At 38.1% G+C, this 23,072-nt stretch overlaps 2 protein-coding genes and 2 long non-coding RNA genes across 6 annotated transcripts in view; 1 reads left to right on the forward strand and 3 right to left on the reverse strand.

Moving 5' to 3' along the window:
* Positions 1–2,813: 2,813 nt before the first annotated feature.
* LOC147842653 (uncharacterized) lies at positions 2,814–10,430 on the reverse strand. 2 transcript variants are annotated; one of them, XM_087264835.1, is made up of 3 exons: positions 10,003–10,430; positions 7,315–7,472; positions 2,814–7,158 (listed from the first exon to the last, which is right to left on the reverse strand). In XM_087264835.1, exon 3 carries the CDS (start codon positions 6,947–6,949, stop codon positions 5,447–5,449), a length of 1,503 nt encoding a protein of 500 aa, XP_087120961.1. In that variant the 5' UTR covers positions 6,950–7,158; positions 7,315–7,472; positions 10,003–10,430; the 3' UTR covers positions 2,814–5,446. The 2 variants fall into 2 exon arrangements, with proteins under 2 accessions (XP_087120961.1, XP_087120960.1); XM_087264834.1 differs by having other exon boundaries at positions 2,814–7,472.
* A 250-nt stretch (positions 10,431–10,680) lies between these two features.
* LOC147842654 (uncharacterized) overlaps positions 10,681–23,072 on the reverse strand; it is a 77,797-nt gene continuing 65,405 nt past the window's right edge. The window contains exon 2 of the long non-coding RNA XR_015498019.1: positions 10,681–11,199. This is a non-coding gene — a long non-coding RNA (uncharacterized LOC147842654). The remainder of the gene's footprint in view (positions 11,200–23,072) is intronic.
* LOC141375640 (uncharacterized) lies at positions 14,759–19,483 on the reverse strand. Of its 2 annotated transcripts, none has more exons than XR_015498017.1 (3): positions 19,381–19,483; positions 15,383–15,524; positions 14,759–15,041 (listed from the first exon to the last, which is right to left on the reverse strand). It is a non-coding gene; the product is annotated as an uncharacterized LOC141375640 (long non-coding RNA). The 2 variants fall into 2 exon arrangements; XR_015498018.1 differs by lacking the exon at positions 19,381–19,483 and adding an exon at positions 18,821–19,049 and having other exon boundaries at positions 14,775–15,041.
* rhocb (ras homolog family member Cb) overlaps positions 18,567–23,072 on the forward strand; it is a 68,989-nt gene continuing 64,483 nt past the window's right edge. The window contains 1 exon segment of the mRNA NM_001002445.1: positions 18,567–18,627. The gene's annotated coding sequence lies outside the window, so the exon portion shown is untranslated.

The raw sequence follows: 23,072 nt of genomic DNA on the forward strand, positions 1-23,072 counted from the left end.
CCAACGTCGAGCCAACATCTTAAACAAACATCATATTGATGTCAAATACTGACATTTATTTGTCAGGTGTGGCAACCAAAATCCAATGTCTGATAGACTTAATATTGGTAACGTCCATACAACGTCAAGCTGTAACATCAATAGACCAATAATCCTACATTGGACATTGACGTCGGCCTGATGTTTGGTTCTGATAACCCAGTGGGTTCTATGCACAGCTAGAGTTTTAAAGCCAATGATAAACTTCCGGTGAAAGCTTAATGTGACTATTTTCAATTTCACAAGCTTGTTTTTACAGCATTGATCTAGTATGTAATTAAAATACATTTAGTGGAACAGACTTAGGCATTCATTTAGTTGTTCAAGTGCTAGCGCAGTCAGTAGCAACAGACTAGCACAGAAATTATATTGAAAATACCCAGGTAAAATGAACTGTCATATTTTAATGGTGGGGGGAAATGGAATTTAATGCAGTGTGTTTTTGTCCAATCTGAGACCCACTTTACATAACATCACATCACATAATCAGTGAAGATCACAGATTTTTTTTTAAAAATCTGATTTTAAACATGACAATTTTGTAATGGAAAGAAGCCATTTCGCTGCCTGGCTGAAAATTAAAAGTCTGTGTGCATATAGCCCATTTTCATTTCCACCTGAAATGCAACATCCCATAACATTGGGGTACAATGTCAATCTGATCTCATGTTGATGCCCTGTGCCTGCTGGGTTTCTTCTTTGGTTAAATGCATGACATTTACAGTTATTAATTTTAACATAAAAACATCAAAAAGAACTTTAAACTAGAACTTTTATTCCATAAAATAACCCAATATACCATTAAGCACTTGCAGACATAAAAAAAGAGTATTTCACAAACCTTTCAGGCTGCTTCCATTATATCATCTAGGTCATTAAAGTCACGGGAAAAAACACTCACGCTTTTGCACAAAACGCATAGTGAGAGCACTTGAGCGCCTGCCACTTCAAACCCTCAACTGTGCTAAAATGTCCAAAAATAATCCGTCTCCAGCTGTTAAAAGTCAACTACCGGCTCACTCACAATAAACCCACCTGTGTGGCATTCATCAGCATCAACACAATGCAACAGCCACGCTTTTTTATCTGCAGACATCTGTTCTCAGCCCTCTCTGCCTGCACTGCTTTTATGGATCTCTAATTTAATGTGTCCCTTCTGTTCTGCAGTATAATATCACACACAGCACTGCTTACAGCTGGATCATCATCACTTAACAATGGGCAATTATCTCAGCTCCAACCAGCTGCACTCTCCAAAGGACAAAGAGGAAATCCAAACTGTCCAAAAGCTGCTAAACAACACGTATTACTGAACTTCGGAAAGAATGACTTTTGCCCACCAATTAGCGGTAACCATATGTTGCCATGTTACTCATTTATGGAACTGTAACTGCTGTTGATATTAGTCTTTTGGCACCTCAGGGTATATTTCTAATAAGCACCACATAATAACATAAAATAATATGTTTAATCACTAATATGAAGTTATCATGCAACCTGTATGAAATACCAGGTACATTGTTCAAACATCTGGATCTGAAGCCACAGAATTATCAAAGAGAGAAAGAGAGAGAGAGAGATTGCACATCTGTCCTGTATAAATCTACTGCCACCTAGTGGTTTTCATTGTAGTTTTGTAGAGCAAAATGTATTATAGTTGTTTTTTCAACTGCTAACAAGTAGCTTTGCTTTCATTTAATTAGAATTGGTTATTAAAACCAATTTACAACACTATTATATTTATCTCAGTTCATTAAAACAAACTTCTGTTACAAAACACAACCCATTATCACAACACCATTCAATCTTAAAACCATTAAATGCATTTATCAATTGGAATTAATCATTATTACAATATTATTGATTTAACTGTGTTTTTGAAAACTGATGAAAATTTTGATTCATTGGATTGGAAATGAATTCAGTAATGTTCAACTTAAAATATTTATAATATTATGTCTAGGGGCCCCAACAGTGCGTGGGCCATTAGAATCATCCAACCTAGGCTCATTCTAAAAACGTACCGCTATAAACATTTATGGAGAGTGCCAAATATGTCCCAGGAGGTTCATTTTTATTTTATTTTATTTTATTTTTTTGGACTTTTTGTTTTTGTGAATTCAGCAGAGGCCGCTCTGTAGGTTTTTTGAGATCTCAAATTTCTCTAGCAAGTGCCATTTGCGCCTGCTGTTCTCACGTAAATCCACCAGAGGCCGCTGTTGACTGACTGACTGACCCACCCTCCTCCTTCCCTAAACCCAACTAATAGTGTTTTTAAAAGCACCGATTGATCCTCCCACCCACTTCCCTAAACCAAACCAACAGTTTTAAAAAGCAATCCAGAATGAAAAAGCCCTCGTCTGATTTTTTTACATTTTTCAGATTATACCACATATACCAGTTTATTTACTTGTTTATTAAATTTTTTTACTTTTGTCTTTGTCTTACCCACTTTCTAGAACCGTTATTCACCAAACTCAAACGCCGTCCATAAATACTTGTAAGAATCAGCTCTTTGGTTTAAATTATGTTTAAACTTTGGGGATTCGAATCAAAGATTCGAACATGATTCACATAGAATTATTTAAAGCTTACACTTAACTTAAGTATTTGTCCAGCAAATAGAACGTTTAGTGTAAAGCAATCCTGTATTATATTATTACGTGGCCAACAATAACAATATAAAAACAGTATCTAATTATTTAATAAGCAAGGTAGCAGTATCTGAAGCTGAGGCATTAACTTATAAAGCACACAACACACCAACACGGATCTTAAAACGAAACAAAAGTTTATTGCTACTCTATAACACAAAGTACTAATCTACGTAAAACAAACAAACGCACATACATACACACACGCACAAGCAGTTTGAGGAGAGTTTTGACTGAGTGGATTTAACTTCTAGCCTTTGCTAAGTTCTTAGCATTGCTACCTGAGAGAAACCATAAAAGCAGAGAATTTCGCTATTCTTTACTACTTAAACATAATTCACACCAGATTCAGTAATGGGTAGAAACCTTGTTTGTGCTACTTGCGTTCTGATGTAATTTGGTTTCCTCGACTGGTCCAAAGGGAAATCCCGGCGAAGCTGATTGGTCAGCGTAGCAACTTCAGTGACGTGATGGAATTCCCTTGTCGGTGAAGAGGGGTTTCCTTAGTCGGTTGCTAGGGATACGGATGTTGGACAAGGCGGCGTTCGAAGTCCTTCCTGGGTTCCTGTAGTTATGATGAGTTTCAGAGTTTGGATGTGTTGACCCAATGGCTTGTTATTGAAGCGGTTGCACAAGCAGATCGGGGGTCGAGCCGGCAGCAAGTGAAGGTCGCGGTCTGCTCCGTGATGTAACGAGGCTTCCGGCGAGGCGATGTAACGGCCACAGCACGAGAAGAGCGACGTCCGGGCAGCGACGGCGGTGACGACTGGCAAAGATGACCGGCAAAAGACGACGATGAAATTCCTTTGTTCAAAGTTTTATAGGCTTTGGTAGAGGCTGGGTCTACACAATACTTGTCCAATCAGATAAGGTGCGGGGTGGAGTCACACCCCAATTCTGCCCTCTAGGAGGCCGGGTTGACACCTGGTGTGGGTGCTGCTTTGATAGCATAGTGGTTAAAATAAAGTCTTATAACATCGACACTTTTCATAGTATGGTTTCTTTATATAAACCAATGCATTTGAAATGTTCCTAGCTTTCAATCGATACCAAACATGAAGTATTTCACAAACATTCTGTAGATTTCATTTGTCACTGAGGGCTATTACTCAATAACTATCCATAACAGTTTTGTTAAACACATGGAACATGTACACACAAAAACCTACAGAAACATAAAGCAAACATACATTACTCAAATAAACTGTTTTACTTAAATGTCCATTAAACTTTGGAAGTGTTTCTGATCGCTTCTGTGTCTGCCTGAGAATGTGTATTCCTTGCAGACGCCAAAGGGCACGCGAACCAAAAGGTACTTCTCAAAAACCGGTTTGGTGGGTTTTTGATTGTAGAGCCTCTTATTGTTTTAAGGTGTAAAGTTAATTAACACGCAACTGTGATGTTGACTGGCTAGTTATCCTGTGGATTTGCCTTTTGCTGGGTGCCTGTGGATTGCTTTGAAAATGAAATCAATCTCAGACTCGTAGGCACCAACCAATCTTTTAAGGATAACATGGTCTGTGGCTTGTTCGGTTCTGTAACGATCCGTTGACTCCCCACATCCCCCATTTGGATGGTGATGTTCCTGGCATGAACATCGGCAGACACTGGAACAAGAGGCATAGGTAGAGAGAGAACAGACACACAAGACACAAACCACATTTCCATTCCATAGACTGAGTTCTGGTGCAGGTTTTAGCTTAAATTGTTCGGGTTAAGAACACAAGGTGTAGTGTAACATTGCCTGAAATAATTCAAATTTAGTTATTTAGCTAGTTTACTTCATGGCGAGTATGGAGTGGCGCTAGCTTCAACTTAAATAAGCAATAATTCTGCAGCAATTGACACTAATTTGGGAAAAGGAGTCAATCCTACTTTTAGGCCCTGTGCATGAATTTGCAGGAGTTCCCTGTAGAGGGGACTGGAACTGCAAATCAGTTAGGGAGAGAGAGAGAAAGAAGGAAATCAAGAGGCATAGTGATGTAACAAAACAAGGTAGGTTAAAAACCAGCAATAACAGTGTTGCATATGTGGAGTGGCTCCTCTCTTACTAGAGGTTGTTCTAGCAGTGCTGTAGAGGAGAAAGTATTAGTGTTGTGTTCAACTAGGTGTTCCCTAGAATGTCAAAGGTTATGTTAGTATGTAGAGGGTAGAACAGTTGATCTGTGTCAAGTTGTGGTCCTCCCCCATTTGTTGTTCAATGATGATAGAGCAGTCAAATGTTCATCCAGTAACGGAGGTAGCGGAGTTTGGCATGGGTCAGGAAGGGTTTCAGGACTGAACTGAGGTTTGTCGGAGAAGTGGCAGACGACCCGAACGGCACTTTTGGGAGCCTAAGGGCTTTCATCTGCAAGTGTTTGTTGGTTCAGGTGATTGTTGCTTCTCCGCTCGGCGACTAGTCAGGCTGAATCTGCTTTTTCCTTTTCCCATTTCCTGTCCTCTTCTATGCATTTGAGAAACTCTTTCATCATCAATTTTACCAGTTCTTGAGGGTCAAATCCCGGTGGGGCATTTTCCTCTTGCTGGGATTGATTCTGAGCGTTGTCAGGGTGGAAGTTTTTGGAGTACCTTCGTTGACTCCTTGGACTTGATGATCCAGGTTTTTGATGTCTTCCCTTAGATGGTGACCAGCTTTTGTTTGACCCCCATTGGTTTCTTTCCCGGTGGTGTTCAGGTGAGCGTCGTTGTCCACGCGGTCCATCCCAGTGACTGTTCCTTTGTTTAGGTCTTGTGTCATCGTAGGAGTTCCGTTGTCAATTGGACGAAGACGCATTCCACGCTGGGGATGGTGGTCTCACGCTGTTTGGGCATTGGGCACCCTCTAGTGCCAGTTCTGGATTCTGGGTGTTAAAGTCAAGAACTTTTGCAGTTTTAGTGTTCTTCTCTAACACCATCTTTTGTTTGTCGTGGGCTTTCTGTGTCAAATCTCGCAATTGCTGGATGCTCATTGTTCGTGGGCATGCGAGGAGTACTCCGAGATGTTGGCTTACTGCAGGATGGAGGTTTCTCAGGAAGAGAATCTTAAAGTTCAGGTCTTCTTCCATATTCGGTTCGTAGCGAGTTCCGAAAAAGGCTTGCCTGAGTCGGTTGTAGTAAGCATGTGGGGACTCATTGCGAGCTTGTTTTGTCTCCAGAGCACTTAACAGTCCTTGATCTGATTCAGGGTTTGCAAACTCTCTGATGAGGGCTTCTTGGAGCAAACGGTAATCGTTCTTTACCTGAGCCGGCTGTCGGTCCAGGAAGCTGCGCACCTCAGTGCTGGATGTGGCTCGAAGCAAATACAGTCTTTCTTTATTAGAGACATTAGGTCTCATTTCCAGATGGAAATCAATGTCTTGCAAATAAGCGTGGACCTCCAAACCACCTGACACACTTGGATTAAACTTGCCAATGTTTCTGGCCAGCTTGTCAAGGTCTTTAAGGTCCAGACTGTATGACGATCTGTGACTGGCTATCACAGGCTCTCGTCGCTGTGGGGTAAGGTAAGGCTCTTCAGAAGGTGTTGGCGAAGATCTTCTGCATGGTTTCTCACCTCTTTCAATAGGTGAGAGCTCAGGAACAGGGGATCCTGTCCTGCTTGGCAGGGGCGAGGCTGGTGCACATCTTGTCTTTGGAGGTTCATAGCGCAGTGCATAGGCATGCCTGAGTTCACTGGCGGACTCCTCTTTGATGTCATCCACTTCCTGCATTAGTCTGTCGATCTCATGTCTTGCTTCGCTCAGGTGAGTTTCAAGGGCTTTGATTCTGGCCTTCTTGTCTCTTAAGTCCACCTTCGCTTCCTTCAGTAGCTGTTCAGCATAATCTAGCTTGTTAGCGACGTCAGCGTGGTCTGCTCTGGCTTGTTCTCTTTCTTCTGTGACGGCTGTTAGGGCTTCTTGTAGTTTGTCGATCTCCTCTGTGGTACCTTCATCCACCTCATGTGGTTGTTGAAGACGTTCCTGAGCCTCTAGCTCTAGCTGCTCGGTGCGGGCTTGCAGGCGTGTCAGCTTGTGTTGGAGTTGGGAGGCGTGTCTGTCACTCAATTTGAGGGTGGCTATGAGTGTGTGACTCAAAGTACCAGTGATTTTGGCCAGCTCCTTGTGGTTGAAGCTTTGACTTGGGTCTTGCTTCATGATGCTGTCTATGTTCTCATCCAATTGGTTTTGCGTCAGGGGCTGCAGTGTTTCGGCAGCTTTAGGGAGGAGACTGCCTGTTACAACGCTCAGCCATGTTTCCAGGTCCTTCCAGTGGCCAACAGGATCTTTGGAGTGAGCCATGTTTTGCGGCGGGGGGAGGACTTAGGATTTTAACTGACACAGACCTTGAAGAGAGATAGAGAGGAGAAAGAAAAAAAACAAGGTAGAACAATGCAAACAGAAAAGGAGAAATGTTAATGTGCAATGTTAAGTGTGTACTAATGTTGAGTTAAGTGTGGTTCTCTGGAACTGTGGTCCTCTGGTGGGTACGCGTGTCTAACTGGTAGTCTCTGTGGAAAGAGTCAGTAGCACAGACACAGTGAGAGAACAAAGAAAACAAAAGTGATAAGGAGACTAAGGAGTAGGGTGAAAATCTGTAGTTTCCACTTTCCTAGAGAGAGGGTTCCTTTAGCTTTTGTTAAATATAAAATAAGATTTCTAAATACCAGGACTGAAGTTGCTATTAACTTTCTTCTGAAGTGACAGAAAGTAGGACAACAATAACAGTATTGGCTTCTGAATAGGATTGACTCCGTACACCAAATAAATTGTTTCTGGATGCGTGTTTAGAATTGGATCTAACGACGCCTATCCTCTTGTTGACCTGATGAGTGAGAAAGGAGGGGTGAGATCAGACAATTTTAACAATTAAAAGTGTTCAAGTGTCCCAAACATCTATTAAATGTTTCTAAAATTCTCTGCTTTTTGACTCTCACAAGCACAATCCTTAAACCAGCATCAATAGTCCAGTAAAAGAAGATAGTTGAAAGAGATAACAAAGGAGTTATTTTCTCTTAGCATTAGGTGTAATTAAGGATGTCAAAACAATGGCACTGTTGAGTTGATACTTCAAGAAGTGTTGGTTTTATAGTGTTGTATAGTAACCGCTTAGCCTACGTAGTAGAAAAATGTAATTTTCCTTTTGAATTTTGGCTAATTGGAGGGCTACTGCTCTAAGACTAGGCTCAATGATGACTTAGGTTGGTACTTAGGTTGGACTGTCCAATTGCATCAATAAAGCAGCAGGGGGAGCACTGTCTGTTAGCAGGCTTAAAATAACTAAATTTAATAGACTAAATTCAATTTTGAATTGAACTTAACTTTAAATCTTTAACGTGGTAATAACTTTTATAAGTTATCATTAAGATTGATAAGAACACTTATGACTAAATTAAATGATTAATTATTGCTAAAATGATAAAGCCATGCATAAATGAACCTTTAATGAAATTAAAATTTCAAAACAATGAAGTTGGTTAGAGTAACATTTAATGCAGTTTATCATTAAATTAAACAATTATAATTCATTTAATCAGTGAGTCTTATCCGTATAAATAAACAGTTATAGGAAATGGGTGTTCCTAGATGTTGATGAATGGAAAAAGTATTTATACTTGTACAGGTCAGAGAGCATTAATTTATAAAATAAAACCAACAGCTTATGTGAGTTCAAACTGATTAAATTCAACCGGCCAGGTACAGCAGGAAAAACAAAAATAAAAATAGTAGTGATTAAACTCAGCAGTTAGATCGTGCACACTTTGATTAACTTTGCATTTGTTAACTTTTCCAAGGTGAGTAAAGAGAAATAACTGAGATGCAAGAGTTATTTCAAACATCAGCCATACAATGCATTTAAGACCACTAAATGCTACGTGCTATCTATTAGCCTTCGCTGCTACTGGAAATGCATAGACTTCAATGCAAACGCGTTAGCGTTAGTTTAGCTTAGCTTCACGCTATGCTCTTTGTTTACAATTCAAGCTGGCGCTGGCGCTGGCGGGCTGCACATGCACTCTTGAATGTAATTCCGGCAAGTCTCTCTGTACTTCCGGACCAAGGTTGCTGCTATGGCAACGACCACAAAGTGGAATAATAGCAAATTTCACAGTATCACTTGAGATGACGGCGCATCTCACACTGTTCAAGCAAAAAGCACTAGTTAGATTTTCTATCTTAACAGTACTGAACGATTCTCAACTTATGAAAGTGAGATAAAATTAATCAACAGGATTTCTTAGATTAATACAAATCGTGACAGAGATATGGGGGATCTCAGCACTCTGTGTTAAGTCTGTCTAGACTGCAAACACATCCGTGGATTCAAACCACAATTTCAATTGATCAATTTCAAAACTTCTCCTATAAACTACGCTAGGCAGCTCTCTCTGAGCACAGCGTTTTAAATAATTTACTAAGTCTTAGCAAATTACAGGGCAACAAGAATTTAGTTAGCTATGCTAAATCGGTTACCAGGAGAAAACACAGCTGAGTTTCCAGCCGGGAATCGCGGCGTACGAAATCATACTGTGAAGGCCTTATATAACGTTATGAGATAAGCACAAAGGAATACGCTTTGTCTTTCTCTACATGCGCTTTAGAGCGGCTTACAGTTTGTCTCGGCGGACAACTTAAATGAAGTTTTACTTTCTTAACAACAGTAAATGCAGTCAAGCAATAAAACAAATGGTACCACAATGAAATTGTGCAGTAGCAAAACTTTTGTTCCCTCTAATCTATTCTTTCCGGACAAAAATAGAAAAGAATTACAACGTGATTTCTGGGTTTTGTGCTTTAAAAGTTAGATCTGCGTGCCCGCATTCTCCACCACTATGTAAGAATCAGCTCTTTGGTTTAAATTATGTTTAAACTTTGGGGATTCGAATCAAAGATTCGAACATGATTCACATAGAATTATTTAAAGCTTACACTTAACTTAAGTATTTGTCCAGCAAATAGAACGTTTAGTGTAAAGCAATCCTGTATTATATTATTACGTGGCCAACAATAACAATATAAAAACAGTATCTAATTATTTAATAAGCAAGGTAGCAGTATCTGAAGCTGAGGCATTAACTTATAAAGCACACAACACACCAACACGGATCTTAAAACGAAACAAAAGTTTATTGCTACTCTATAACACAAAGTACTAATCTACGTAAAACAAACAAACGCACATACATACACACACGCACAAGCAGTTTGAGGAGAGTTTTGACTGAGTGGATTTAACTTCTAGCCTTTGCTAAGTTCTTAGCATTGCTACCTGAGAGAAACCATAAAAGCAGAGAATTTCGCTATTCTTTACTACTTAAACATAATTCACACCAGATTCAGTAATGGGTAGAAACCTTGTTTGTGCTACTTGCGTTCTGATGTAATTTGGTTTCCTCGACTGGTCCAAAGGGAAATCCCGGCGAAGCTGATTGGTCAGCGTAGCAACTTCAGTGACGTGATGGAATTCCCTTGTCGGTGAAGAGGGGTTTCCTTAGTCGGTTGCTAGGGATACGGATGTTGGACAAGGCGGCGTTCGAAGTCCTTCCTGGGTTCCTGTAGTTATGATGAGTTTCAGAGTTTGGATGTGTTGACCCAATGGCTTGTTATTGAAGCGGTTGCACAAGCAGATCGGGGGTCGAGCCGGCAGCAAGTGAAGGTCGCGGTCTGCTCCGTGATGTAACGAGGCTTCCGGCGAGGCGATGTAACGGCCACAGCACGAGAAGAGCGACGTCCGGGCAGCGACGGCGGTGACGACTGGCAAAGATGACCGGCAAAAGACGACGATGAAATTCCTTTGTTCAAAGTTTTATAGGCTTTGGTAGAGGCTGGGTCTACACAATACTTGTCCAATCAGATAAGGTGCGGGGTGGAGTCACACCCCAATTCTGCCCTCTAGGAGGCCGGGTTGACACCTGGTGTGGGTGCTGCTTTGATAGCATAGTGGTTAAAATAAAGTCTTATAACATCGACACTTTTCATAGTATGGTTTCTTTATATAAACCAATGCATTTGAAATGTTCCTAGCTTTCAATCGATACCAAACATGAAGTATTTCACAAACATTCTGTAGATTTCATTTGTCACTGAGGGCTATTACTCAATAACTATCCATAACAGTTTTGTTAAACACATGGAACATGTACACACAAAAACCTACAGAAACATAAAGCAAACATACATTACTCAAATAAACTGTTTTACTTAAATGTCCATTAAACTTTGGAAGTGTTTCTGATCGCTTCTGTGTCTGCCTGAGAATGTGTATTCCTTGCAGACGCCAAAGGGCACGCGAACCAAAAGGTACTTCTCAAAAACCGGTTTGGTGGGTTTTTGATTGTAGAGCCTCTTATTGTTTTAAGGTGTAAAGTTAATTAACACGCAACTGTGATGTTGACTGGCTAGTTATCCTGTGGATTTGCCTTTTGCTGGGTGCCTGTGGATTGCTTTGAAAATGAAATCAATCTCAGACTCGTAGGCACCAACCAATCTTTTAAGGATAACATGGTCTGTGGCTTGTTCGGTTCTGTAACGATCCGTTGACTCCCCACATACTTTTAGCTACATAATTCGCGATCTCCAGAAATTTATATAGGGCTACATTTTCAGAATAAGCATGTTGAAATTGTCCTAACTAAAAGAAAGGGCTAAACCCATAATGTGAAAAGAAGTCAGGGTAAGGCAGAGAAGGAAGTATTTTAGTTTGGAGGACGGTATAGTTTTCTGCAGCAGGAAAGCTTTGTACTCTTACACAGACAGTTCTGTTAATGCAACTGTTTATCAGAAGTTCCTTCAGACAAATGTGATTCCTTCTCTGTGTTCATCTGCCAGCAAGTTTAATGCAAGACAATGACTCCTGTCTCACAGCAAAAGAAGTAAAGCAGATCTTTGAAGGCGAAAACACTGAATTAATGAAATGTCTAACTCGGTGTCCTGATATAAACCTGATTTAAAGTCTGGAAAAATCATTGAGTGCTATCACCTTCAGAAAGTTTAGTTGTAATCATTCTTTGTGCTACAATTGTCTATTTTCTGTCAATGTGGTGTGCTTTCCACAAAATTATTATTATTATTATTATTATTATTATTATTTTATTGAAGGGCTTGGTTATTTTGTAAAGCCATGTCTACTTCCTTGGTATATCCCCAACCAAAACCCCTTGAATGATGAAGATTACATTATTTATGTGAAAGTCAAGTGTTTTTAAATTGTTCTCTAATTGTTATCTCCACCATATGTATATATCCCAACATACCATAGTCTCACACAGGACAAATGTGGTCTCAGATATTGTAAAATAATTGACTGTTGTGTCTGTGTTAATTAAAACAGTTTAACTCTAGTTGACACATTTCACATGTTGTTTAAATTATTTTGCCACAGATTGTCTTACATATGGAGATAACATGCTTGTATACATACAGTGAGTAAAGTAAGTACTAAATATGTCATCATTTTTCTCAGGAAATATATTTCTACAAGTTGACTTGAAAATTTAATTAATAAAGCTAGTCATTAACAACCAAAGTACACATACACATAAATGTGTAATAAAATGAAATGACAGAAAAAGTATTTAACACATGAAGAAAGAGAAGTGTAAAAAGGCATGGAAAGCCCAGACAGCAGCTGAAATCTTCTCTCATTGTAAACTAATGTTAGCTGCTTACATTGTAAAAAAACCCTGGGTTCCAGAAAATTCCTTCATGTTGTCCCAACGCAAATTGATTAAGTTAACTGAATTGTTTCTTTTACAAATATAAATAGATTGAACATAAAACAATTAAGTTATCCCCAAAACAAACTCAAGAACTGTGTTGATTTACTACATTTTAAATAAGTAGCTTGAACAAGCAGAAAAAAACAATTTTAAGTGTTGGTCCCAACACCTACATTACCAAGATTACCACAACACAGCCAAGAAAACGTTCACCTGGTTTCAGAAAACAAAAAGATGCTAGAATGACCTCAGATTTTCATTCATTAATTTTCTTGATGGCTTAGTCCCTTTATTAATCCAGGGTCGCCACAGCGGAATGAACCGCCAACTTATCCAGCAAGTTTTTACGCAGCGGGTGCCCTTCCAGCCACAACTCATCTCTGGGAAACATCCACACACGCATTCACACACACACATTCATACATTAGGGACAATTTAGCCTACCCAATTCACCTGTACTGCATGTCTTTGGACTGTGGGGGAAACCGGAGCACCCGGAGGAAACCCACTCGAACATGCAAGACAACATGCAAACTCCACACAGAAACGCCAACTGAGCCGAGGCTCGAACCAGCGACCCAGCGACCTTCTTGCTGTGAGGCAACAGCACTACGTACTGCGCCACTGCTTCGCCCCGTCTCAGATTTTGTAATGCTCAATCATTCCATTGTTCATTAATTTTCTTTTTGGCTTAGTCCCTTTATTAATCAGGGGTCGCCACAGCAGAATGAACCGCCAACTTATCCAGCACATGTTTTCTGCAGCAGATGCCCTTCCCCATCACCCACCACCTATCACTGAGAAACACCCATACACTCTTACGTTCACACTATGGCCAATTTAGCTTATTTAATTCACCTAAAGTGCATGTATTTGGACTGTGGGGGAAAACGGAACACAAGGAGAACATGCAAACTCCACACAGAAATGCCAACTGACACAGCTGGGGCTCAAACCACCGACCTTATTGCTGTGAGGCGATCATGCTACCACTGCGCCACCATGACGCCCTCATTCCATTGTTATATCTTTTTTTCAAGATCATTTTGTTTTGTAACATCACGTCACACTGTATACAAATATAAACTCACAGCTATTTCATTCGCCGTTCATCCTTTTGAAGAATTTAAATCGTTGATACACTGTTAATCAGTGCAATGCACTTTATGTTGATGGACAGTACTAGATGGTTTCCGGTAACCTTATATATGTACGTATCACATTAGACAATACTGTATATACATATGCAATAACTGAAAACATAGAGAAAACCTTTGTCTGCATGCAGCAGCACTTAACTTTTGTGATGTTTTCATTCTTTGCAAATGTTTTGTTCTGTTTACTTTCCCCGAGGATGGTGCCAGTTCTGTCTCTGCATTTCACATTCTCTCTGCATTTCATATCTTAATAACATCTGCCTGAAGCTGAACAAAGACATTTTTCAGACATTTAAATTGATAATTGCAATCGAATTGCTGAGAGATATATGGATTGTATATTCTTAAGGGAGATAGAGATGAGAAAATGAATGTTGATGATGAAAACAAACCGAAGAAAATAAGGTTTTGTTTGTTATTATTGACTTTATCACTTCTTACCCACTGCCACATAGCATAATGTTTTAGAGACTAATTACAGTATGGCTTATTGTTGAAATGTTTTTGCAATTTGTTTGACTTACTATTTGACAGTTTAACTGGTACACTGCACATATAGGGGCGGTATCTTTTTAAAAGGTACAAATTTGTACCAAAAAGGTCCATATTAATACCTCAAGGGTACATGTTAGTACCAAAAAAGTATAAAAGTGCTTTTATTAAAATTTGTAGGCACTATTATTAACATTTGATGTATCAATATGGACCCTTCAGGTACAAATATGTGCCTTTTGAAAAGATACTGCCCCAGTGACAGCTCGCGTACCTTTATTTCTGAGAGTGCACAATACTTATCATTTATTTATTTTCCTCCGACTTAGTAATGAACTGCCAACTCATCCAGCACGTTTTATGCAGTAGATGCTTTTCCAGCATTCATGACAGTATTTATTTAATTTGGGTGACACTGTGGATCAGTGGTTAGCATGATTGACTCACAGAAAGAAGATCGCTGGTTTAAGCCCCTGTTCTTCCCCTGTTGGTGTGGGTTCACTCCACTGTGGTGACCCCTGATGAAGAAAGGAAAATTAAAGAGTTATTTATTCAAATTTGTTAATTAATGAAAATAAAGGAGTTAATTTATAGTTTGTGTTAGCTCATGGTACAATAATAACAAGAACAATTTTGCATTTAAATTTTGAACTATAATCAATAAATGCTGTATAAGTACATTCATAGTTTATTTGTCGTTCATTCATAGAACCTTATTATAAAATATGACCATTTTTTTTTTTGTCACATTCAACCATCCTCCATACATAGCGTTTTATTAAATAAAATTAATATTATTACATTTCCCTTGAACATTTCACATAAAAATTGCTATTTCTGTGCATAATGTATGAATGTATGAGTATTCATAAGCTCCATCTCTTGAGACAAGAAACTTAAAACAGAAGAATATGCAGAGAATATTATGCAAACAATCAAACAAACATTCCTTGGTGTACTTATTTGTTTAGATGGGAGTCACTTTTGAACAGCCTTGAAATCATCTTGAGTTTGGTGTTATCAAGCCTAAAGGAAAATCCATTAATAAAGGTGTTTAGACACGTACAGTAACAAACGTACAGTAAAGTATGCATCAAAAAGCAATTTCGCTCCTGCGTCAGCTTGTAATTACGCTAGACTGCCTCTAGATGTCACTAAACTCTCTTATTTTTAAAAAAAGATGAGAATTCACTGACGGGGACACCCAAGAACACACTCAGGAGGAACAAGTTGTACAGACAAAACTGTCAGCAAGTCATCTTAACGTTTGTTTACCTTAAAAAATCTTCTTTTAAATAATTAGAAGAGCTTTCTTCTTCAGCACTACGTAGATCAATTAGTTACAGTGATAAACATGATGACGTTACCTTTAGAAACGCCTGCAAATGATGTTGCTACTTTCAGAAATGGAAGAGCAGATCTTCAGGCCTTGTTCATCATTGGATGTCTGCAAATCTGCTGTTGTTGGATAAGCCCAAAATGGACATTAGATTGAGCAAGTCAATTAGCCTAGCAAGAAAACAGAAAACAGGCGGTCAAAACCCTTATAGCCAACTCAACTGCAAAAGCTAATATTGCACTTTCAGTTAACACAATTAGGATATCTTCAATATTGTCTTTATGGCTATCGGTCAATAGCAACATACAACCTGTTTAATTAGAACATGACAATTTCCTGTTTTATTACTGCACACCAGGTTGTCATCTTACGGAAATATAAAGTCATCACATCACACGAGATTTTGTAGTTGTACTTACATAAACAGTGGTCAGCAAAAGCAGATGCGAGCAATAAAAAGTTATATTTTATTACATTTGTAATTATTAACTTGTTCAGTCGAATAAGCATTATTTTTAAACTTCTGTTTTAAAAGTTGCAGTGCTGCAGTAAACACCTTTTCATGGGGTCTCTGCATTTGCTGTGTAAGGGGAAAGTGGTTTATAGTATATTCATATATTCATGGTTTCTATGGAGGATTTTCCATCAGATAATCTTGGTTTCTCACTTGGGTAGAAAATAGGCTTGTTTAACTCGGCTAATTCCTTTTCAAAGCATCATAAAATAGGAGTTGTAAGTTATACAGTATGCATTGCATACTGTAGGTTATATAGACTCTTTTCAAATGATACAAAAATTCTTTAATTAATTGCAATGCAAACCACAAGCTAATGTTTATCAAGGTTTGGCTGTAAACCACAAATCTAAATTCACACACGTTATCTCCTTATTGTAAAATTGTAATTTGTATTGTAAACTCTATTACTTGAAAACTCAATGACAGTTCAGTTTTGATACACAAAAAGATCTTCATTGCTTTATTGTGTATCTTTGTTATCAAATGGTCACAAAATGTGACATACAGTTTCATATTTCAGCACATATTGCCTTTTAATACATCTTTTTCAGTTAAATCATGATTTAATGTGTGTTTACACTGGTAATTTGTAATTCATATATCTCGCAATAATGAAAAACACAAATTACTTCACATTGATCTATTTCTACACCTGCATTGAAATGCATGGATCAAACACTGAAATGCATGGGATGAATACTATGCTGAGAAACACCAGACATATTTGCATACTGTCCTTTTTGAGTTAAATCCTTTGTCCTATTGTTATTTGGTTAATTTGGTCCATGCTCATGTTCATTCACTCCAACCGCCAAAGAATGTGTGAAGCAGACTTTTCATCATTCTCTGTCTGCTATAGTGATAACAAAGGCTTCGTGTTCAGATTTAGTTGAATACACCAAACTAATTAGGTTTTTGCACATTGCAACTAAGATTCATCATAAAAACTTATTTAAGAATAACTTAAAATAACTCGTGTTTACAAAAAAAAACACACACTAAATGTTCATATACAATACAGTTTTTTCTACATTTTTAACAAAACACTGTATAATATCTTATAACACCAATGCCAGTGGTTCACTACTGTATATGATTCACTCACTTGTTCTCAGCTTGTTACGAATCGGATCCTCTCAAGTGAGCTTGGATGAATGAGTCAGTGAGTTATTCACTCAAGAAATGATTGGATTGACTTGTAAATGATTCATTCAAGCAGTTTTTATGGGCCATTTGACTGACATACAAAGAGATTCGACTTTTTTTCATTTATTTGTATTATTTGTCTTTATGTATGTAATTGCATTTGATCTACCTCTTTACTCTAATAAAAAGTGTTTATGATTCAATTAAAAGAGTCATCTCTTAAGAGACATTTGTTTATGAATCAGAATAAACTAATTGTGCTGTTTGTTTATGATCGTTTATGATTCACTAAAAAGAACCAGTTCATAAGAGTCATTTGTATGTAAATCATGTCTTAATTTTCATGATCGATTTCTGTCCTTTCCATACAAACTTATTGATTAACCTTTTCTGATTTGATTGATTCATTTGTTTAATAAATCAGACCAGGGTGGCGCGGTGGAGTAGGTAGTGCTGTCGCCTCACAGCAAGAAGGTCTCTGGTTTGAGCCTCAGCTGGGTCAGTTGGAGCTGGAAGGGCATCCGTTGTGTAAAACATGTGCTGTATAAGTTGGCAGTTCATTCCGCTGTCACGACCCCGGATTAATAAAGGGACTAAGCCAAAAAAAGAAAATGAATGACTGAATGAATGAATCAGACCACATATGGCCATTTATGATTCAATTAAGAGCCAGTTCGTAATAGCCATTTGTTCATAAATCTGAATAAACTGAATGTGCTGTTTGTTCCTGATCGTTTATGATTCACTAAAAAGAATCAGTTAAGAGTCATTTGTTTGTGAATCATGTCTTGTTATGATTGTTTTCTGTCCTTTCCATAAGAGCTTATCGATAAACCTTTACTGATTCGAATATGATTCATTTGTTCATGAATCACACACATTTGACTGTTTATGATTCAATTAAAAGAGTCCATTTTTAAGAGCCATTTGATAATTAATCAGAATAAACTAATTGAGCTACAGGTTTTTGATCGTTTAAGATTCACTAAAGAGAACCAGTTTATAAGAGTCATTTCTTTGTGAATCATGTCTTATTTTTCATGATCATTTTCTGTCTTTTCCATAAGAACTCATTGATAAACCTTTTTTTTTTTATTGATTCATTTGTTCATAAATCAGACGACATATGACCATTTATGATTCAATTAAGAGTCAGTTCATAATATTTGTTCATAAATCAGAATTAACAGAATGTGCTGTATGTTTCTGGTCGTTTATAATTCACTAAAAAGAACCTCGTCATAAGAAAAAAAAAATAGAAGATTCGACTCTTAATAATCCTTTATTCACGAATCCCAATGAACTGCATATGGTGCAGTTGGCACTCAATCAACTGGTCCTCCTTGCTCTTCGCCCACACCTCAACCCCCTGCCGCCTTTCATGCCAATGATGTCATTCTATCTTAACGGCTTAGGGGCGGAGCCACAGAAGGCAGCTCCGCCCTCTGAGCCAATCGCGATTGAGCACAACAGCTCCAGCAGCGCGTGTCCAGAGTCTGTGGGAGGATCTAACGGCAGCGCTCCGCTCCTCCACCGCCAGCAAACACTTCAACACACTGCGCCAAGCAAAATCGAAACCTTCAGCGCTGAAACTTCTGTCCGATAACAAGGTAAGAGTTAATTTATAAAGCACCGCGGGCTGGCATTAGCTCCGATTAGATACTGGATCAAGCAAGAGGCATTTTTAACGGCCAAACACTTCTGCAGAGAGCAAAGAAGTAGGTGTTGGCTTCAGAAAAGCGTCTTTTATGAAGATCAACAACTTGACGGGTTTCTTTAAAAGCGCAGAAAGCGAATACAGACCTGTTTTAATTGTGATCTAAGAGGACTCAAAAGCGTCGCTGAAGTTGCTGTGTGTTTCGTGGCGGTCACCACCTGTTTTCAAGCGCTGCTTGGTAGGGCAGTGTTTGTTTTTGGCCACAGCTCTAGATTCAGATGGATTTGGCTTGGAGTGAGACAACACCCCTGTTGAACACCCCACACCGTTGTTGTTAAACATTATTAGGTTATAAATTAGTTCAGAAATATCAACATAACCATAGACTTGGCTATGAACACATGCGATACCGTTCATTCATTAGTAAAACTTGAGGATGAAAGACCGCGCCTTGAAACAAAACAACTTACGTTAACTTTCAGTCTGTTTTTGAACTTTGCAGCACAAAGTGTGTGATGAATGATATCAGGCTAACTTACAAATGTGTGCACTATGCGTTCATCCTAAACTTTTAAAAAATGTCAGTGACGTGGTGCCTAATTTAAATGATTAAATCATTTTCTTGAAGGGACTATTCAAATTGCCACATTTTTTTCTAATGGCTGCTTACAGATACCTTTGAGGAAATACTGAAATATGCACTTACCTAAGTTGAATTATATACTCTTCCTAATTTATTTTTTAAAGCATATTTATGCTTACGTTACATTTGATCACGTCTCCCTGTTGAACGCCGCCATGTTGGTGTCACATGACATGCTTTTAGATAAGTTGCATTCAGGTCATATTTTGATTAATGACCATAACTAACGTTACAAGATTCCGACTAGTAAAAATCGTGATAATTTCTCACATTTTTTTAGAAGTGTGAACTTAGTTTCAGAGAGATTATGTAATAAGATCTAGAACATATTTATATAGTGCTTGCAGTTATTTATAATGATTGACTTTATAGGCCTGGGCCGGTAAAAGATTCTGACGGTATGATAACCTTGGATATAAATATCATGGTTTCATGTTATTGTGATTACTGCTCTAAAATATATTATTTTTAATTTTCTGAGTAAAAAACAAAATTTTTTCCCCTTTGTACAAAACATTTTATTTTGAGAAACAATTTAAAAAAAAAATTGGAGAAGTAAACAAGTTCATGTCGTTAGGAAAAGTATAGCAGAAAATTGGGCGGTTTTAAAACCTTGACTTTTCCAAACCGTGGTATATCTTGAAAATGGTTATGGTTCCATGCCTAGTCACTCACAGCCTTGTTTTCTTCAGTTTTAAATGGATGGTTCACCAATGAGTTGAATATCTTTAATTATGCTCCCTCATGTTGTTACAAACCCCTAAGACTCTCATTCCAGTATGTTTGTAACACAAATTATTATTGTTGATAAAAATCACAGAGCTCTCTGACCGTCCAGACAGCAGGCACCATGAAACATTTAATGCCTAGAAAGATACCAAGAACATGAGGGTGTGTATTTGATAGAAGAATTTTCATTTTTGTGTGATTTACTATCCCTTTAAACACAATATGAAGGAAATAATTTGCCCATTATATCAGTATATAACATATAGAAGGTGGCACTATGGTGTAGTGAGTAGCGCTGTCACCTCATAGCAAGAAGGTTGCTGGTTCGAGCCCTGGCTGGGTCAGTTGGCATTTCTTTATGGAGTTTGCATGTTTTTCTCATGTTTGCGTAGATTTCCTCCTGGTGCTCTGGTTTCCCCCTCAAGTCCAAAGACATGCGCTATAGGTGATTTGAATAGGCTAAATTGTCTGTAGTGTATGTCCTGGTCCACCCGGTTGGGGGTTAAGTGTTGGACTAATGACCCTCCTCATAATTATGAGATATTACGGAACACCAACATGGTGCGGCTAAATATCGACTTCGATATATGTAAACGGCCCAGGGAGTAAGTAGCTAACAAATAGAACAAGGCGTCAGTTGATTCTTTCTTTTTTGTGTGTGTCACGTTGTATCCTGTGTAGACAGTATCCATAAAAATAATGTTTTTTATTGTTGTGACTTGTGAGGCATGCCACTCACATCTGGTGTTGACATGGTGTAGGATCTTAAGATCCATACAGCTGACTCTGGTTTATGGACATTTGTATTATGAAAAAAAGCAACCATAAGATTAAAATCTTGCAATTTGAAGGGATTGTTTATGTTAAAACGTTATGTTATGTTTTATTTAAAAATGCTACTTTTTAACTTCGTAATCTGAAAACTAATTAAAAGTAGAAGGTTCCGTACAGACATTAGCTTATACATTATCCTTGATCATTCAATAACTTGTAATTAATTAACTGCTATTTTTATCTGTATAAAAAAACATTTAATAAGCCATCACAGAATAGATTTTCAAGAACCTGTTATTATCATCTGGGATTTCCTTGTTTGTCCTTGACCCAAGAATGTTTTGGTCAGAAACAGCTGCTCAGTTTTGTCGGCTACTGAAAGCGAAATGTTCATCTGTTTCATTTAAAAACTTGTTAGACAGGAATGATTCAGGTGTTTGTGTTTGAAGCAGTGCCTGTATGAAAACTTCCTTGCTTGTGTAGTTGTGTTCGGGAAGGAAGCTGCAGGAATTTCCGAGGTATTCTATCTGAGAAATACCACCTCCACATTAGGACGTTGTTTACATCTCCAGATATTTTTGGCTTTGATTCAAAATGTAAAGACCAAGCATTTCTGGGACTGCTAAAGAGTCAAGCATGAATTAAAATGACTCGCAGCCTAACTATTTACCAATTATTTTAGATTTTTTAATCTGTTGACTGTGAGGGTATATTGATTAGAATGTCTCAGTGTGCCAGTCAGGATAAGCAGGCAGTGCCAACAGGTGTGTGCCAACAGCCACAACACACTCTTTTTATGAGAGGTGCAGGTCGATATCTGGGTCATTATTCAGTTCAAACATCAAAGTATGGCTCACCCGTTTGATTCAGAAGCGGCCTTCAGGGCCTTAGTGGACATGAAGCTATAGATAGCAAGGTTTTGTGATGTAAACTCTGCCCATGCTAAATACTTGTAAAATAATAAAAACTGAGCTGACATTCTGTCTATTAATGAATTATTTATGTGTTTACTGAGTGTTAAAGGACAGGGAGGTTTGTTTGTTTATGTTTGTCTTTCATAGGCAGCATGTTTTAGAGAGCTGTTTCCTGCATGCTAAAATCAAGTAGTCCTCTGGGCCGTTTTCTTCTCCAGATGTGTTATCAGGCCGTTTGTGAAGTAGAGGAATGCTTGCTTCCACCCTATCCAATTTTCTTCAATTTGTAAGTTAGAAGTGTGAAGTTTTTTTTTTACCACCAAGTGCCATAAGTAATGGATAAAAAAACAAGTTTTAGACTTTTTATATTAAGTGCCCATGTTATGGAAAAAAAAAGTCTCGAACAACAGACTAATATGCAAACAGGGTCAAATACTTTTTTTAATTGTCTTTTAATATGCATTTTTATTTACCTAGTTATCCCAATGACTCCTTTATGTTTTGTTCAGCGAATAGTTTTCTTTTGTTGAAAGACGGCATCTATATTGGGCTATGGTAATTTCAAGACTGATTTGAATCCAATGTCTTTAGCTCTTAACATTTACTTGAGATATTACTGACTGGTTATGAGGATACCCATTGGGGGTCCATTCTTTGTAGCTCATTAAAAAAAATTTAAGATGATCTTTCAGATCATTGATGTTTTAACCCTGTGTGAACTGATATTTGGCTAATAGTTCTTCAAAAATGTTGTGAATCAGATTAAATTGTTGGGATGAATTGGTTTGAGATTGTGTTTGGTATGTGCTCGTGTTTGATGTGAGGGACAGGTCAATTGATATTCAAAAGCATGATTAGCAAATGATTAGAAGTATTAGCAGCTTAATGACATCATCTCATTAATTATCATTAGCCATTGTAGCAAAATTACAAAATTTGTTGTAAATGACAGAGTTTGTTAAATATGATATTCAAGAACTGTCCACATTTGTTTTGGGCTATTTGTACAGGCCTTTCACATTTTTTGGGATTGCATTCAAGTTTGTTAATCCCGTGGCATGAAGCCTCATTCACACTACAAGCGACTCGCAGCGGCAAAGCAACAAGTGAACACTCATTTAATTGGGCAACTTCCGGCAACTTCCATCTACGTCAGTGACCACGATCATTGGCAACCAGGTGGACATGTCGAGCAACGCGACTAATGCAGAGTTCAGACTGTATGATTTTTATAGTTGTGGTGTCACAAATGTTTTCTCACTGCATGACTATCTGGGGTAGTGTTCTTTCTGTGCTGTGTTTACACTGTAGGATGGATTGGCTACAGGGGGTTTCTCA

This window comes from Danio rerio, chromosome 8 (genome assembly GCF_052040795.2).
Source record: "Danio rerio strain M-AB ecotype USA chromosome 8, GRCz13ab, whole genome shotgun sequence".
Lineage (NCBI taxonomy): Eukaryota > Metazoa > Chordata > Actinopteri > Cypriniformes > Danionidae > Danio > Danio rerio.